Genomic DNA, 18672 nt, shown 5'->3' with positions numbered 1-18672 from the left:
GGGAAAAGGTGAGAAGTAGAAAGATTCTAAATATATTTTGAAGGAAGAGCAAAGAGGATTTCCTGATTGGATATGGGGAAGTCAAAGATGCCTCCAAAGATTTTGGCATGAAAAATTGGAAGGATAAGGGAAGGAGGCCAACTTTTCTTTAAAAAGGTAATATGGAAGAGGGATGCGTGGATGGCTCAGTCATTTAAGTGTCTGCTTTCGGCTCAGGTCATGATCTCAGTGTCCTGGGATCGAGTCCCATGTTGGGCTCTCTGCTCAGCAGGGAGTCTGCTTCTCCCTCTCACTCTCCCCCTGTGCTCTCCCTCTCTCTCAATACATAAATAAAAATCTTTCTTAAAAAGGTAATATGGGGGCGCCTGGGTGGCTCAGTTGGTTAAGCGACTGCCTTCAGCTCAGGTCATGATCCTGGAGTCCTGGGATCGAGTCCCGCATCGGGCTCCCTGCTCAGCAGGGAGTCCGCTTCTCCCTCTGACCCTCTTCCCTCTCATGCTCTCTAGCTCTCATTCTCTCTCTCTCAAATAAATAAATAAAATCTTTTTTAAAAAAAAGGTAATATGGAAGAGATAAACCTGGAATGTAGTCTGTAGAAGGTGTTTTCAAACCTGGATTTGTCAAAGAACTGGCTAAGGAACTTAAAACCAAAACAAACAGATTCACAGGCTCCATCCCTATAGTTTTGATTCCGTAGGTCTAGGGTAGACCCTGGGAATGTCTTTTGTCTTTTTTCCCCCAGGTTACTCTAGTTATTCTGTTGTTCCCAGTCAAGGACCAACATTTGATTTGTTGTAGAAGGATGATGGTATGATATTCCTATATTGTCACTGAATAAGTTAGACCTCAGTATTGCCTTTTGTGCTTATTGTATGGCCCTGCTGCTAAAGCTTTCCCAAAAAGAGTTAATCAAGGATGGAACTACCAAAAAGAAGTATATTGGATATGTAAGAGAAAACACCATCTGGTTGCATAGCAAAGTGTTTGCACAGTGGACTTTGACTCTCATTTGGAACTATGAATGAAGTTATAGACTTCTGATGCATGGTGGAACTTATCCTTGGTGGTTTTCCCTCCTCAAATTACCAATTTATCAAATTACTGCTGTACTACATTTTAATCCAATAATGAGGCTATTGTAAAAGTCAAATCTATCACAGAATTTCTAAAGACTTCATCTCATTTATGTGAAGCTATTACATTATACTGTATAGATGGCATAATTTAGTGGAAGGAGAACTGGTAGTCTTTTAAAAAAATTTTTATTGCTACTCATAGTGAGAAATATAATTTATATTGTGACCCAATATGTAGCATATGTAGTTGTATGTGTATGTTCATGGATGGACGGATGGATTGGGGAACAAGAAATGAAAGGCATATATATTACTGAAAAAGGGTTTCATGAAATAATAGTTTCCTTTATTACATATAATATATTCAGATATTTTCCAGTGAGTCTAATCTAATGTGTTCTATTTTGATCTATTTTATTTTTTTAGCTAATGCTAGCCATAGTCTATTAAATTGATTTCGTGACATACTTATGGGTCATAATATGAAAAAATAATGCTATAGAAGACTTCCTTTGCAGACGCAGCCCTGCCACTATTTCTCCATTTGACCCGTGAACTCACTTTTCACTAGAAGATCTTCTAGTATTAAAATTTCATGAGTCTATCAATTGTACTGTCTAAATGATATCACCAAACTGCTGAAATTTTAAAATTGGCCAGGAAAATACATTTTCTTTGGCTAAAGTATGATTAGCAACTCTCCTTAGCAAACAAGGATGTATAAAACCGTAAGTAGAAAACTAGGCGTTTTCTCTTTGTAGTAGAGATATCTTCATGAAGGCCTTGGGGCATTGTGTTTCGGAGCATTTCCAAAGCAGATAAAGAAGGGAATGTGATTGATGCCAATTAAATACTTTGGGAGGTTTCTTAAGTATAAAAGATGAATTTCTACTCAAGCTTTCCAAATAGTTGAAAAGCTTATGGGAAACATATGTAGTCTTCCAATTTGTCTTTTGTTTTGTTTTTTTGCCCTTCATGAAATCATACAATATTGTATATTAGAATGTTGAATATAGCAATTTTAATTCTATAGCTATTACTAGAAAATTTGGGGGGCCTATGGGCTGATTTGGGCTAGAGTAATTTTTTTGTAGAAGTGACTTATCTAGGCGTTTTCCCAACCCATAAATGATAGCTTTGTTTTGCCAGCTTCTCAGAATAAACTGACAATTTTGGGGAAGATCTTAGTCAATATTTACCTCATTTGAACTATAACGAGAAACTGTGAATTTAAAATAAGCAAAGAAGGGGCGCCTGGGTGGCTCAGCCGTTAAGCGTCTGCCTTCAGCTCAGGTCATGATCCCAGGGTCCTGGGATCGAGTCCCACATCGGGCTCCCTGCTCAGCGGGAAGCTTGCATCTCCCTCTCCCACTCCCCCTGCTTGTGTTCCCTCTCTTGCTGTCTCTCTCTCTCTGTCAAATAAATAAAATCTGAAAAAAAAAATTAAGCAAAGAAAACAGCTTCATTAATTATAACTCAAGATTCATTTTCTCCCTCAGTCAAAAAGAATTTTAAGCTAATGTTAATCTACTAGGAATTTTGTGCATTTTAATATAACTTTGGCTCTGTTAATAGTGTCTGAACAGAGTGCAACCACATTTTGAGAGACTTAACTTGGATTTAACTCCATTTTCATAGGCATTTCAGTGACTGTCCTTCAAGTCATGTTTAGAGGTGATACTGAAAAATTCTTCCTGAAAATCTTATGAATAATCAGGGCACCTAGGTGGCTCAGTCGGTTAAGCGTCCAACTCTTGATTTCAGCTCAGGTCACGATCTCAGGGTTGTGGGATTGAGCCCTGTGTCGGGCTCCCCACTCAGCGAGGAGTCTGCTTGAGATTCTCTCTCTCCCTCTCCCTCTTCCCACCCACCCCCACCGCACGATCTCTCATTCTCTTTCTCTCTAAAATAAAATAATCTTTTTTAAAAAATCTTATGAGTAATCAGTTTTCAAGGGAAAGGGTTTTTTTTTTTAAGATTTTTATTTACACATTTGTCAGAGAGAGAGAGAGAGAGAGCATTACAAGCAGGGGGAGTGGCAGGCAGAGGAAGAAGCAGGCTCCCCACTGAGCAAGGAGCCTGATGCGGGACTCAATCCCAGGACTCTGGGATCATAACCTGAGCCAAAGGTAGATGCTTAACCTACTGAGCCACCCAGGCATCCCAAGGAAAGGTTTTGTTTTTGTTTTTGTTTTTGTTTTTTTTAGAAGTTTTATAGGAACAAATATCAGAGAAAAGCCCGTAGGGGGTTTTGCTCCATGGCAGATATGAAGCATTCTTTCTTATATGAGAGTGATAGTAGTATATCAGTTACTGAACAATGCCCTCTGAGGTTTGGAAAGGGTCTTAAGTTATCTGCTGTCATTTTCTATCAGGGATTCTGTGTTTAGCATTCTTGAGATACTACCTAGTACTTTTCTAGATGGTGGGGGTACACAAAAGTAAGAGCAATGGTAGAGTTAAAGAGACAATATTACTCTGAGTTCAGAAGAAGGAGATATTTCTGACTGGGTAATCAGAGATTCTTCACAATGGAAGTGGCTCAGAAGCAGGAATTTACTTAGGAATGATGGGTAGAATTGGACTTGAGAGAAGGCTTGGCACAGGCCAATATGTGAAAGTTAGCACAGTGTATGTTTGAGGAACAGGAGTCTCAGCGATGGAGTCTTAGTAGAGCATGTAATGATAATTGTTCTCCAGGAGCATTGCAGTCACTCCTAGCAAAGCATATTTGCAAGAAAGCAGGGAAGGATTAAGGCAGTAAATTGTTTTCCTCAGACCTTAATTAGGAGTGAATTAGGGACGAAGCAGACAAGTGTGTAATTCAACACAATTGAATAAATATGCACCAAATGCCATATACTTATAATAACTATTTATGGCATACCTTCATTATAAATTATATTTACTATTATGTTTCAAAATATTTTTGTAAACAGATGTTTGCCTTAAAAAGATACATGTGTATATTATCAACATAAAATTTGGATTTCATATTGGTAAATTTTTAAAATGCAAAAGAAATGTTTTTTCTTATTACATACAGATACAGGGAACATGGAGTTGCTCTACCTATATGGAAGTGAAAAGCAGAAGCAGCAGTGGCTTGAGCCTCTTCTTCAAGGGAACATTGCCTCCTGTTTCTGTATGACAGGTAAAAGCAAATCATGGTTCTCCCCTTGTGCAGTCAGTCATCCTGGAGTTATTATAGATGAGCTAAAATGAAAGAATGGCTTTGTATTTCAGGCAAATTTGCCCATGGACAGAGATGGGCATATGTTTATTTTGAGCCCAATTTCAAATTTTGGCATTTTTAACTGTGCAGAATAAAATTGTCCTCCCCTTTGGGAGGATACCAGGTGATGTTTTCTGGCAGTCTACTTTAGGCATTTAGCAGCAGAGTAAACCTAACCTCAGAATCTTTTGACTTGCATTTCTAAAATTGCCATGTATGTATATTTAATATCTTTTTTGCCCTTGTGTGTGAAATAGTCATCTTTGTAATAATTTTTATTGATAGTTACAAAATACTTAACTCTGCCATAAACCTAGAAAAATAGATCATTCAGCAATGCTGGTCACATAGTTCAAATTATGATCATATGGGAAAGTAAAATTCGGAGCCTGTTAAAAATGGGTTTGGTACCATTTGTAAATAGGAAACAGCAATTGAGAATTCTTCAAAGGAAAAAGTCATCATTTTATAGTTGAGTTTAGAATTAAACTAAATGTCATCTGGCCATAATTTTAGCCAGATTTAAAAGTCTTCTATAACACTGTATGTATTTATAATAGCAAAACTGATCTCCATTTAAAATCAGTGAGAGGCATTTATTGAACATCTGCAGTGACATGTTGTCCACAAAGCACTAATTGGAGGTTACAAAATAAGTACACAGATCCCTTTCTAAAGGAACCCCATGGGTCTCTAGTTTTAGAAATAGAACACACAAAATATCTGAAGGACCCATTTAAAAGAGCAGCATATTAACAAGTGCAGATTACTGTGATTGAGGGCTAGCGTGTACATTTTGATATGCCATATAGTAAAGCAGTTGTGTGAGGGTGTCCCATGGAAAACTTTCTGAAGACATTGTGCTGAGCAGGCTTTACAGAATGCAAAATAAGTCAGGGACCACATTCCTGATGGAATTTGCAAGGTACAGTTGGAAATTGTCTAAGATAGTAAACTAGATGGTAGGGAAATCTGGCTTGCAATATTTAGTATTTAGTAGATTTCCATTGTGGACAATAAACAACAATATGTCTAGTCTACTTTTGATGATTAGAGAAAGGATTGAGTGCGTTATCTCAAATCATGTATCAGTGAGGAAGCCAAGAACACAATTCAGATTGCTGATCCCAGTGTTTGAAATTCATTCATTCATTCTTCCAGTGCACATTTACTGAATACCTACTATGTGTAGGTTATAGGAGAACCAGGGTGGAAGTGGGGGAAGGATAGGAACATGCCTCTATCCTCAAAGAGTTCACATTTCCTTATCTAAAGTCTCTTTGTAAACTGATGATGTCTGCCTGCCTGTAAATTCAACCTTTGCTTATTTATAGAGCCCAACGTAGCGTCGAGTGATGCCACAAATATTGAATGTAGCATCCAACGAGATGGAGATAGCTATGTAATTAATGGCAAGAAATGGTGGAGCAGTGGTGAGTATTCAAATCCATCCTTTGTCCCAGGTGCTGTGCTAGAATAATATGATACATAATTATTAGTTTCATGATCACCATTCTTTAAATTCTGCCTTTGAAAGCATATTCAAATTTAGAAATATTTGATTAAACAAAAGTAATTTTTTAAAAATATTTATTTGTTTTGGGGGCACCTGGGTGGCTCAGTCGTTGGGCATCTGCCTTTGGCTCAGGTCATGATCCCAGGGGCCTGGGATCAAGCCCTGCATCGGGCTCCCTGCTTGGCGGGAAGCCTGCTTCTCCCTCTCCCACTCCCCCTGCTTGTGTTCCATCTCTTGCTGTGTCTCTCTCTGTCAAATAAATAAGTAAAATCTTAAATATATATATATATTTATTTATTTTGGAGAGAGGGAGAGAGTGCAGGGGTGGGGGTTAGGGCAGAGGCAGAGGGAGAGGGAGAGAGAAACTCCAAGCAGACCCCATGCTGAGTGCGGAGCCCGACCTGGGAATTGATCTCACCACCTGAGCCAAAATCAAGAGCCAGAGGCTCAACCGACAGTGCCACAAAGCCTCCCCAAAGAAAAGTAATTTTAAAATAACATATCTTGGTTAGGTGATACTTATTTTTAAGAGCAGAAAACATGTCTTTTTTTTCCTACAATTTTACAGTTCACAGTTTTTTATAGTTTGCGAGAGAGAAAATTCATATTAGTGCACACTATTGATCAATGTAATTTCTATCAAAATTAAATTTCAGTAGGGACATATTAAATGAACTGTAATAATTTATAAATGTAGTTAAAGAGATAAGATATACATGTTATTAAAAATTGTGTCACATACTTTTATTGCTTAAAAATGCAAGGGCTTAAGCAAAATAATAAGAATCTATATATAAGAAAATGTATTGGTTAGTCAGCCCTCAGTAATAGATTCACATAAATGGATGAGCCCTTTAGGAAGTCACAGAATTGGCATCTAGGTAAATATGATTATCTAAAGATTGCTTCTAGAGTATACGTGTAAATCTAACAGGATAACCAGCTTATTACTAAAGAAAATTGACATCATGGAAGCAAATTACATGTTCAGAAATTTACCAGGGATAAAAAGAAAAAAAAAAATTTACCAGGGATGTATTAAAAGGGCCAGTAAAGCTTTTTATGTAATTTTTTAATTGTTAAATTGTTATTCTTTGGGGTCTTAGGAAATCACAAACTAAGAAATAGGAAAAAAGGATTAAATTTTGCTGTATAGTTATTCAAGTACTGAAATTATGCAATGAAATCATTCTTACATTAGACTTTAGATCATTTAAAATAATTAAAAATGCCCCTTAATATAAGCCTTTTTATTAATCTGTTTCAGATGGCCTAATTCATAGCATACTGTTTTTATTATTTATGTCTGTTAATACTATTTTCCAATATTGTTAATTTTAAGTTCATGTTTTGTGCATTTATTATTTCGTTTCCTCCTCCGTTGCTATATTCTTCCCATCCTCCCCCCACCTCTTGATTGCTGTAAGTTGGCACCACGGTGTTTGAGATTTAAGTTTCAGAATAAAGCAGATGTTTTATCTGAGGAAGAAGCAGCATTCATGTGTATCGAAGCAAGAGACAGCAGTGTTGCATTTAAATGCTAAAAGTACTGGTTGGCTCTGTAGGATCTTCTGAATCAAAAGGAATCTCCTCCACGTTTTGTCTTTGTCTTCTCCAGGACCCGTATTTCTTAGCAACTTTCATAATGTAGTTTTTAAAAGAGGCTCCCATGAAAACATACAGGATTGGGTTGAGGCAGCTGTGAAAGAGTGCAATGCTCTCCGTGATTTGGACGGCAACATCCATGCGTTTGCTCATGTCACAGTCGGTGATCAGGGAGTAGATGATGTCTATGACTTGGCAGAACCTGACAATGTTATAAGGCAGCTGAGTGACAATGAAAACTATAACCACTGTGAGCAGAACTTTGAGGGGTCGAGATTTTTTAATGTTGGGCATCCTGATGAGTGTCCTTGCTGTGACAAAGTAGCACACTCCCATAATAAGAAAGGGTATTACAAATCCGATGCAGATTTCCAGCATTTGAATTGATGCTTTCACTGAGGTTCCTAGGTGATATGGAAAGATGGGAATGCACCTAGCCTTGTGATTTACTGTATAAAAAACCAGCTGAGGTATACTCAGCAAGATGGCAGCCGTCCAGACACAGAAACACATAAGCCAGCATGGTTTCCCCACTCCTGTTTGACCTGGGGCTTTAGTTACTGCCCAGTATCTGTCTATGCTGATACAAGCCAGAAACTGCATTCCAGAGACAAAGTTGACTGTGTACAAGGCTGAAGTGACTTTGCACATGATTCTCCCTAAAACCCATCCATGAACTGCATTAACTGCCCAAAAAGGCAGAGTGAATAGAAGGAGTAAATCTGCCACTGCCAAGTTCAGGATGTACACATCCGTTTTGGTTCTCTGCTTCTTGTAATAGGCATAAATTGCCACCACTATGGAATTGCCTGCAATTCCAATGACGAAAGCTATTGTGAAGAAGGCAGGCAAGAAAACTTTTGCAAATTTTCTGACTTCCTCTTTTATACAGATCACTTCATACTGACTATAGTCATGAGTGCCATTCACTTCATTTTCCTCATAATAGTAATCTGTTGACTGGTTGTGTTCCAAAGCCATGGCTCCAATCTAAATGTCAAAAAGAACATAGAATATTAATTTTAATATTGTTTAAAAGGAAACACTTTTTAATCTAGCATATGTTTTGTTCTTTTACTAGAGAGTAGATTGTTGCTATAACATAGGTGAGGCTGAATCTGCTGCTCTTTGAAATTTGAAACTCTTCAATGGAAGCCACACTGGAGTATATGCCCAAGATTAGTTCTTCATCACCTGTTTTTACAAGTCTCTGTGCAGGAGCTGGAATTTACACAAGAACAATAAAAATAATACCCTGAGGAGCTTTCTTAATCATTAAACCCTAAATCAAAGTAATGACTTTTATGTAAAAATAGTTTTTAAAATATGAAAATTTAGTCATTTCAACAAAAGGAATAAAAAGTCTTATTTTTTTACATATACAACTTTGTGATTCTTATGCAGGATATTGACAGTAAATTAAATAAATTATTTTATTCATCTAAAATAAATTTATTTTTCTTATTTATAAACTTATTTTTAAAAATAAATTTATTTTAAAATAAGTTAAATAAATTACCTCAGTGTTTATACTTAATTTCACTAGTTGGCCTTTATAAAACAAAGTTTCCTCTACTTAGCTTCCCTTCAAAACCTGTCACACATGCTGAATGTTACCATTCAGTAGCATCATTCCACCAGTTACCGAAGTTATAAGCCTACACTGTCCTTGACCTCTCTCACCTTCATCCCTAATTTCCAGTCAGACCCTAAATTCTGATTTTACCTTCCCAATAGATTGTGAATCTGTCTCTTTTTTTTAATTTGCCCTCTTTGACACATCTGCACCATTCGACCACCGTTGTTTCTTACCTGGCCTATTACAATATCTTCCCAACTGGTATCTGCTATTCTTAATCCTCCTTACCACTTCTTTGTCAAAATCATTTTTCTTACTGCCACCAGAGTTCTATATCTCTGAAATGTAAATCTGTCACTCTTCTGCTTAGCTCCTCACCTGAAAGACACATTACTCCACCTGAAAGATATAATCCAAGCTCCTTAGCGTGATGCCCAAGGCTCCCTCCATAATGTGGTCCTACCCATGGTTCCTGCTACATCTCTCTACTATGCACCCCATGCTGTGCTACATCTCTCTACTATACGCCCCAGTTATAGTACTCATCTGCAAGCAGTTTGCTGGCACACACCATGCTGTAGCACATGTCTACGCCCCAGTTATAGTACTCATCTGCAAGCAGTTTGCTGGCACACACCATGCTGTAGCACATGTCTACATCATAACTCATTCTGTTCCTTCATCTGATAGACTATTTCCTGCCCTTCTCTTAAAGGGCCAATTCCTCCTCAGTTAACTTGGACATCACCTCCCCAGAAGACTTTCGTGATCCAATAGCTATATCTACATACATACCTACATTCATTCTCAGAGAACTGACCCCATCCTGTGGAAAAGATGGGTTTCTTAGTTCCCTAAGAGTATGACCTGTTGGATTTATGTTTGTAATGAATACCTTATGGAGTGGCTGCTATACACTAGGTGCTTAGTAAATATTTGTCAAACTAAAGGTTTTACAAGCAGATATAAAGCTATTAGTCTAGAATAGATAGATGATATGGCAGGAATCTTCTTGTCTCATCATTAGTTATTTTACTGTATTGGTTATTAACACCTTATAGAAGTAAGATAAGCTTGCACAGAATTCACAAGTTTGGGGGTTTTTTGTTTTTTTTTTTAAGATTTTATTTATTTGCCAGAGAGAGAGAGAGAGCACAGGCAGGGGGAGCAGCAGGCAGAGGAAGAGGAAGAAGCAGGCTCCTGGCTGAGTAGGAAGTCTGATGTGGCACTGGATCTCAGGACCTGAGCCAAAGGCAGATGCTTAACCAAGCCACCCAGGCGGCCCCAGAATTCACAAGTTTTAAAATGTATATAAAATTGACTTTCAGGGGCGCCTGGGTGGCTCAGTCGTTAAGCTTCTGCCTTCGGCTCAAGCCATGGTCCCAAGGTCCTGGGATCGAGCCCCACATTGGGCTCCCTGCTCCTCGGGAAGCCTGCTTCTCCCTCTCCCACTCCCCCTGCTTGTGTTCCCTCTCTCACTGTCTCTCTCTCTGTCAAATAATAAAATTTTAAAAATCTTAAAAAAAATTAAAAAATTAAAAAAATTGACTTTTAGTGTTTTTATTTTACTGCTGAGTTTTATTTTGCTTTTTCCTTAGCCTTTCTGTCTCCCTTTGGTTATTTTTGTCCTTGGAAGAAGCTCTAACATTCTTATAGAATCATTCAAAACAGTGTGCCAATTTATGGTACATTTCCAAAAGAATATTCTTATTCTTACTAACTCTTTTTGGATGAGTAAAGCAGAGAAGGCTCCTCAAGGAAATATACCACGTAGAAGAACTGCTTTCATTATGTACAAACCAGGTGCCAACAATTTAAAATGACTATTTTTACCCGTAAGTTTATTTGAAAAGTTCCAATCTAGAAGACCATTCTATTCTGATCATCATTTTCTTATGTGTTAATTATTAACACAGTATGAACTTTGTTCTTTCTTCCTCATTCATCACAAATCTTGAACCTGATGATAAGGAATAAAAAGCCCAAATAATATAAGACACTAAGGAAGTATATTTTTAAATAAGAATCTTACTAAAAAATGTGAGTAAATAGGACAGGAATGGAAATTATTTGCAGGAATTGATCCTTCTGGCAGATATATAGGAACACATTTTAGATGTCTTTATTACAAGAACAAAAAAATAGCATTTGTAAAATAAAGCAGAAAAAAATGTCATAGCAAAACCTATTTTCTCATTAACAAAGTTTTGTAGGCAAGTAATGATATTAACATAATACCAGAAATAATAAAATATTTTCTTCTTGCTATATTCAGATTTTTGTTTTAAGATTAAAGTGTATAGCTGTTTTCAAATAGCTCTTTTTTGCACATGTTAACATTTAGATTTTTGTGCATCAAGACTCCCTTTACATAGGTAAATATACAGTCTTTGGGCTTTAAAAAACAATCTTATCCAAGTTAGAATGAGAAAATGAAAAAAACCAACCTGTTTCAGCATGCAGAGAGGAGCAGTCTTGAGTGTAGAATAAAATCAAATGACCTCTTTAACTCAGGCTACTTTTGTTTTCGTTTTACACCCCGCCTTTGTCTTGCATGCAAGAGGGCTTTCCTGAAATTTAACCTTGTGAGCACTTGATCTTTTATTTTTTGTATAACCATGCTGTGAAGTCAAATCCAAGTTCTAAAGTGTCTTAGGGTACAAATTTGGGAAAGAATTCCATCTTGTTTCAAAAGCTACATACCTTTCAAAGTTTCCACTTAGATGAAAGGAACAAGAAAGTGCCTGCTGCTGAGGAACCAATGACCAAACCAAAAAAATTCACCCCAGAGAGCATCAAGGCAGCTAATGAGCACTTTGTAGATAGGATCTAGAGAAATAGTCTCAAAAGTTATTTTGTTTAGGAAAGAAAAGAAAAATGACTTTAACTCAGAAGGTTCTTTTTAAAGACCAAATTATCACAGACTAAATTCTGAGTAATAATTAGGCATTTATAGAACTTAATATTTTTTGTGTCACATCATTTAATATTTTACTTAAACTATTAAAGTACTCTTGACTTTGCTATATTTCTTCCCTATCCTTGACCCCAGAGTATGCCTTTCCCCATGACTTTAAACACTCTTGCCCTCTTTAAACTTTTTTTTTCAAAGACCAGCATACAAACCTTCAAAATCCTTCTGTCTGGGGACGTTGTTCTTCCCACACTTCCAAACAAATGAAAATTAGAGAAGAAGTGCGGGCAGATTCAGCCCTTCTATTTGAACTGGACTCTCCATACATTTGTATAACAATACCCTTTATTTCTTTTCTCATGCAAAGCTAGGCTCAGTCTCCAGTTGCAGAAATTATAGGCAGCATATAGATGGGTCTTGTTTTTTTATCCTTTCTGACGCCATGTCTTTTGATTGGAACATTTAGTCCATTGATGTTCAAAGTAATTATTGATATATATGTATTTATTGCTATTTTGTTACTTGTTTTGTGGTTGTTTTTGCAGTTTTTCTCTGATCCTTTCTTGCTCTCTTTCATGGTTTGCTGGTTTTCTTTAGTGATATACTTGGATTCCTTACTCTTCATTTTTTGCATATCTATTACTGTTTTTTGATTTGTGTTACCATTAGGTTTATATATAACATCTTTTGCTTATAGTAGTCTATATTGAGCTGATGGTTGCTTAATTTTGAACTCATTCTTTACTCCTCTGCCCTCCACATTTCAGATATTTGGTATCATATTTTACATCCTTTTATTTTGTACTTCTCTTGACTGATTTTTACAGATATACTTAATTTTTTTCTTTTGTGCTTGTATTTTTTTTTTACTCTTACTTATAGTTTTTGTTTTCCATTCACAGAGCCCCCCTTAACACTTCTTGTAGGCATGGTTTAGTGGTCGTGAATTCTTTTAACTTTTGTTTGTCTGGGAAATTCTTTCTCTCTCCTTCTATTCTGAATGATAACCTTGCTGGATAGAGTGTTCTTGACTGCAGATTTTTCCCTTTTAGCACTTTGAATATATCATGCCACTCTTCTCTGGACTGGAAAGTTTCTGATGAAGAATGAGCTGATAGACTTACAGGGTTTCCTTTGTATTTAATGGTCTTCTTTTCTTTTGCAACCTGTAACATTCTTTCTTTATCACTGTTTTTTGTTTTGTTTTGTTTTGTTTTGCCATTTTAATTGCTGTGTGTCTTGGTGTGGACCTCCTTGGGTTGAATTTGTTGGGGGGAATCTCTGTGCCTCCTGAATCTGGATCTGTGTTTCCCTTTCCAGATTCAGGAAGTTTTCAGCTCTTATTTCTTCAAATACATTTTCTGCCTCCCTTTCTCTCTCTTCTGGGATCCCTATAATGTGAATATTATGCTTGATGGAGTCACTGAGTTCTCTAAGTCTATTTTCATTATGCAGTATTTGTCTCTCATCTCCGCTTGATTGCTTTCCATTACTCTGTCCTCCAGGTCACTGATTCGTTCCTCTGCTTCCTATAGCCTACTATTTATTTCATCTATTTTATTTTTAATTTCATTTATTGAGTTTTTCATCTCTGATATGTTAGTTTTTATCTCTTTGTCAAGGGTCTCACTAATGTCCTCCACCTACTTCTGAAGTCCAGAGTATCTTTACGATTATTACTTTAAATTATCTATCAGGCCCATTACTTATTTCTGTTTCACTTCGATCTCCTGCTGTGATTTTTTTCTTATTCTTACATTTGGGACATATTTTTCTGTCTCCTCATTCTTCTACCTCTCTGTGTCTGTTTTGGTGTTAGGAAAGTTAAATACATCATCCGCTCTTGAAAGTAGTGGCTTTATGAAGAAGAGGACCTGTAGTGCCCTGCAGTGCAGTGTCTGCTGTTCACCAGAACCTGGCACTTAACCTGTGTGTGTTGCTTGCATCCTGCTCTTGTGTCCGAGTTGCTTTTCCTTTCAGTCCAGACATCTACACTGAATCTCTGCCTGTTGTGGGCTGTGCTTGCTCTCTGTGATGTTAGTGAGACCCACGAAGGCTGGTTCTGAGGGGGCATGACTGCAGAAGGGCTTGCGGGCAGGACGGTGGAGTTAGCAATATTTATTCTGAGCTTCTAGTCCTAGGCTGGATCCCCTGAAGTGCGGAGGCATTAACAAAATTTGTGCTGAAGCCAGCAGTCTTGGAGTGGGCAAGTGTTCCAGGAGAACTTATGGGTGGGGTGCATTGCTAGCAGGTTAGGCAGCAAGTGTCTGCGCAGCACCATCTCCCACATGTGGCTCTGTGTTTTGGGGGGGAGGGGGGAAGCTGGTGCCCACCAACTCCTTTGTTCCCAGAGAAGTTCCCCAACACACTACAAAGTCAGTATAAACAGATTTCCTTCCCATTGTGCAAACTGTTGCTTCTATGTTGCCTCTCTGCAGGCTGTCAGCTATCACTCCCCTCCCAATTTGCCCAATGCTGAGTCAATCGACTTTTAAAGTTCCAGGCTCCAAGTCTTACTGGTTATACAAACTCATGGAATTCAGCCCCTCCAGTTTTCAAAGCCAGATGTTATGGGGATTCGTTTTCCCTATGTGGGTTCCATGTTACTTTCCCCTCTCTGCACCCACAGTTCCCTCTTTCCTGCAGGCAGCTCCCAACCACCTTTTCTATTCTTCCTAACCTCTTCAGTGTGGCTTCTTTTCTACATAAGTTGTGGAGTTTGTTTTGCCAATCCTCAGATAGCTTTCTGGTTTATTTACTCAGAGGTGATTGAAATCTAGTTGTAAACATGGGACAGTGGTCCGCCTACTCGGCCATCTTTGCAAAGCCTCCTCTCTTACCTCCTGTTCTTGATCTTATATACACTGGAGCAGTGTGAAGTGAACAAGTAAACCTCCCCTAAATTCTCAGACAGGCCTACAAAATCCTGCAAGGTCTGCCTCCATCCCTCATTGCCTCTCTGAGCTTATTTCCTATGCTTTGCTTGTTTGGTCTGCCACACCAACTTTCTTGCTGTTTTGGAATGTACCAGTCACATTCTTTCTTAGGACTTTTGTACTGGCTCTTCTGTCTGTCTGGAATGTGCTTCCTCTTAATATTTGCAGGTCTTACTCCCTCATCTCTCAAGGCTTTGTGCAGTCACCACCACCTCCTCACTGAGGCAATCCCTGATTACTCTATTTAAAATACCCCTCACCTGCCTATATCCCAATCTAGCTTACCCATAATACTTATCCTCTGTTAATTTACTATATAATTTGTATTATGTTTGCTGTTATCTCTCGCCCTATATTAGAATATAAGTTTCATCAGAGCAGGGACTTTTATTTGCTTTCTTCAGTGATACATACCAAGTGCCTAGAATAGTGCTTGGCACATAGTCAATATTTTGAATTAACAAATAATCCTACTTTCCCTTCTGATTATCAATCTATTGCACTTTCCCTTGATGCTGTACTTCTTTAATGATTCATTTATAACTGCAGCCTCCATAATTAACAATTATGTAATCTCTTCAATCCATCTATATTCTATGTAGAAACAATACTGACTTGTGAGCCCTTGTTCAGTGCTATTACTCCTATCTAGAATACTCCTCCCCCTCCACTTTAGCTCCCTAACTCCTATTTAGGATTCAGATTCAGATCTGACCTTAACATTACTTAATTCAGGAAGCCTTCTTTAACCTTTTAGATTAGATCAGATGTATGTACTCTTTACTCCTATAGTACAATCTCACTCTGTTATTAGTACTTAGTAAAATTTTCTATCAGTAAAATTTTCTGTCTTCCATAGCAATCATGTATCCTGCTATATCCTCAACATTTAGCTGTATGCCTTACTTATGGTACCAGTTTATTGAATAATAATTCAATACATGAATGAATGAATGAATGAATGATTCAATAAGTCAATCAGAGTTTAACTTATCCTCCACAGACAAGTTTAGCAATGGAGCTGGAATTTTTTTTTTTAAGATTTTATTTATTTGACAGAGAGAGGGCACAAGCAGGCAGAGCAGCCGGCAGAGGGAGAGGGAGAAACAGGCTCCCCACTGAGCAAGGAGCCTGATGCAGGGCTCAATCCCAGGACCCTGGGATCATGACCTGAGCCAAAGGCAGACACTTAACCAACTGAGCCACCCAGGCACCCCTGGAGCTGGAATTTTAAATCCAGATCTTCAGTCCTAGGCTATTTCCACTTTATCATACGATCTCTTATACATCTTTGTTATTCCATGATATCATCTATTATAGAATCTTGGTAATTTTAAAGGGTATTTAAAAGTATCCTTTTCCTTTGTTTTATACCCCCCAACAATCACATGCTTTCTTGTAAATAGGATTCCCTTCTTGTAAATCAGTTATAATGCTATAATCTTTATATCTTTCAGAATCACACATTTTTTGCTAATTCACACACATACCCAGCCCTTGGGGCATAAAGGATCTTAGGATCAAGCCTCTTTTGGTGTTATATATCATGAAATAAGGTGAAACTAGTATATTGCCTGGCCTTTTCCTGTATTTTCCTCCTCCCCAGAAAGAACTAGAAGAGATGGTGTTGACAGGGGAGTCTTGACAAGATATGAAAGGCAATCATATAGCTTGGAGATTAGGGAAAAGCATCATTTACCTTAAGCAACTTAAGAAGGTGCTAACTTATTCCTTTAGTGCCCCCCCACTTTTGATACTTGTCTCCTACTTCTCATATCCCTAAGAATGGAGTCTTTATGATTCCAACTAGCTGCTCACCATAAATTGTCTCTCACCCTTACCTGCCTTAACATACCAATGTCCCTCATTCCTGAAGAATCTCTCTCTCCACATCCATTTCTCAGCCTTCCTCTTGTAGTGCCATTTTGCTCAGTGATAGATGTTTGGGAAAGCAATCTGACTAAACTATATACTGTATTATCATTGAAAATATCATTGATATTGAGATATGTATTGAACATTTAGATAATACCATGATTTCTCATTAGTGTCCATATTACATATTCATATTGTATGTGAGTTTTTTACTTAGCATTTTCTGTTACTCAAAATTCACTATAAATGTAACTTGTTAAAAGATTTTATTTATTTGTTCAAGAGAGAGCATGAGCGGGGAGAGGGGCAGAAGGAGAGGGAGAAGCAGACTATCCGCTGAGCAAGGAGCCTGATGTGGGGCTCGATCCCAGGACCCTGGGATCACGTCCTGAGCCAAAGGCAGCCACTTAACGAACTGAGCCACCCAGGCCCACCTATAAATGTCATTTTTATAGCTAAATAATATTTTGTTGTGTAGATCATAATTTGCCTTCCCACTCAGCTGTTATAGGACTTGCAGAGTGTTTCTAGTGTTTTGCTATTACAAGTGATGCTATAGAAAGCATCTTTGTAGATGATGTGGGAAACTGAACTTAATTTGAGAAGTGTTGAAGAATGTGATTAATCATGTGTAATTGTCTCTTTCTTACACAAAAGATAGCGTTCTTACCATTCACAGTATAGACTAATTATAGAGTTCTTCAAGAAAAGTGCATGGAAAGATTCCTTATTCTTTTTGGAAGGATTCCATTGTATGGACACAGCCCAGTTTATTTAAATAGTCTCTTATTGATGGATATTGGTTTATGTCCATTTCTTTGCAAATACAAACAATACTACTGCAGTGAATAATATTATGCCATCTATCTTTTCATTCGGGAACAGCTATATCTATAGGATAAGTCACAGAAGTTAGATTGATGGATCAAAGAGTAATTGAATCTGTAATTTTGATGGATATGGCCAAGTTGTACTACCTAGGGATATTACTTTGTATAATAGTAGTGTCTATCAATAATAGAAGTGTCTATTTCCATGGAACCTTGCCAATAGAATGTGTTATTTGACTACCACTTTGCTTTCTAAATGACTTGTAACAGATTCAGTACTCTTTGCATCTTCTTGCTGGTCATGTATGAAATACTTTCCCCCAGTTGGTTTTTTTTTTTTTGCTTTTTAACTTTGTTTTTCATGTACAGTAGTTTTATATAGACAACTCAATTGATCTTGTTCTATTGATTTCATTTATCATTTTTAAGGTTTAAAAATTTGTTCCCATCCAGACAAATTTCATAATTATTTTTTCTACTTTTTTTATGGCTTGATTGTTTAAATTTTTAATAATTTTCAACTCTGATATTTGGAATTGATTTTGATCCAACCATATTCTGTAACAATGACAGCAATAGTCCAGCATTTAACATTTATTGTGTAATTACTATGTATAGCCTTTCTAGAGGGAGAGTAAGTGAATTTCAAAGGGTGTTTCCCCCCATTAAAAATAACACATATTCCAAGAGTAAACATTAGATTGGGGCTTTTTCTTTCTTTCTTCTTTTTTTTTAAAGATTTTATTTATTCCTTTGACAGAGAGAGCACAAGCAAGGGGAACAAGAGGCAGAGGGAGAGGGAGAAGCAGGCTTCCCAGGACCCCGATGTGGAGCTCGATCCCAGGACCCTGGGGCCATGACCTGAGCCAAAGGCAGATGCTTAACCAACTGAACCACCCAGGCTCCCCAATTGGGGTTTTTTCTTAAGTGTAGGATTGTATGATAAATATTTTTTTAACAGATATTTATTTAGATTTTATTTATTTATTTATTAGGGAGAGAGAATGAAAGCACAAGCAGGGAGAACTACAGGCAGAGGGAGAAGCAGGCTCCCTTCTGAGCAAGGAGCCCGATGCAGGACTCGATCCCAGGACCCTGGGATCATG

At 37.5% G+C, this 18672-nt stretch overlaps 2 protein-coding genes across 5 annotated transcripts in view; one reads left to right on the top strand and one right to left on the bottom strand.

The window, feature by feature from the left end:
* The window catches only part of ACAD11 (acyl-CoA dehydrogenase family member 11), a 99911-nt gene that overhangs the window by 45012 nt on the left and 36227 nt on the right, over positions 1-18672 (top strand). Inside the window, 2 exon segments of the mRNA XM_027585903.2 lie at positions 4123-4230; positions 5646-5744. Of these exon segments, the coding sequence (XP_027441704.1) occupies positions 4123-4230; positions 5646-5744 (207 nt within the window).
* Positions 6182-11587, bottom strand: ACKR4 (atypical chemokine receptor 4). Of its 4 annotated transcripts, XM_027585901.2 has the most exons (4): positions 11459-11474; positions 10845-10971; positions 8627-8653; positions 6182-8422 (listed from the first exon to the last, which is right to left on the bottom strand). In XM_027585901.2, exon 4 carries the CDS (start codon positions 8411-8413, stop codon positions 7361-7363), a length of 1053 nt encoding a protein of 350 aa, XP_027441702.1. In that variant the 5' UTR covers positions 8414-8422; positions 8627-8653; positions 10845-10971; positions 11459-11474; the 3' UTR covers positions 6182-7360. The 4 variants fall into 4 exon arrangements, with proteins under 4 accessions (XP_027441702.1, XP_027441703.1, XP_027441701.1 ...); XM_027585900.1 differs by lacking the exon at positions 8627-8653 and having other exon boundaries at positions 6183-8422; XM_027585902.2 differs by lacking the exons at positions 8627-8653; positions 10845-10971; positions 11459-11474 and adding an exon at positions 9390-9655.

This window comes from Zalophus californianus, chromosome 1 (assembly GCF_009762305.2).
Source record: "Zalophus californianus isolate mZalCal1 chromosome 1, mZalCal1.pri.v2, whole genome shotgun sequence".
Classification (NCBI taxonomy): Eukaryota; Metazoa; Chordata; class Mammalia; order Carnivora; family Otariidae; genus Zalophus; species Zalophus californianus.
This window is presented reverse-complemented; position numbering and strand designations above follow the sequence as displayed.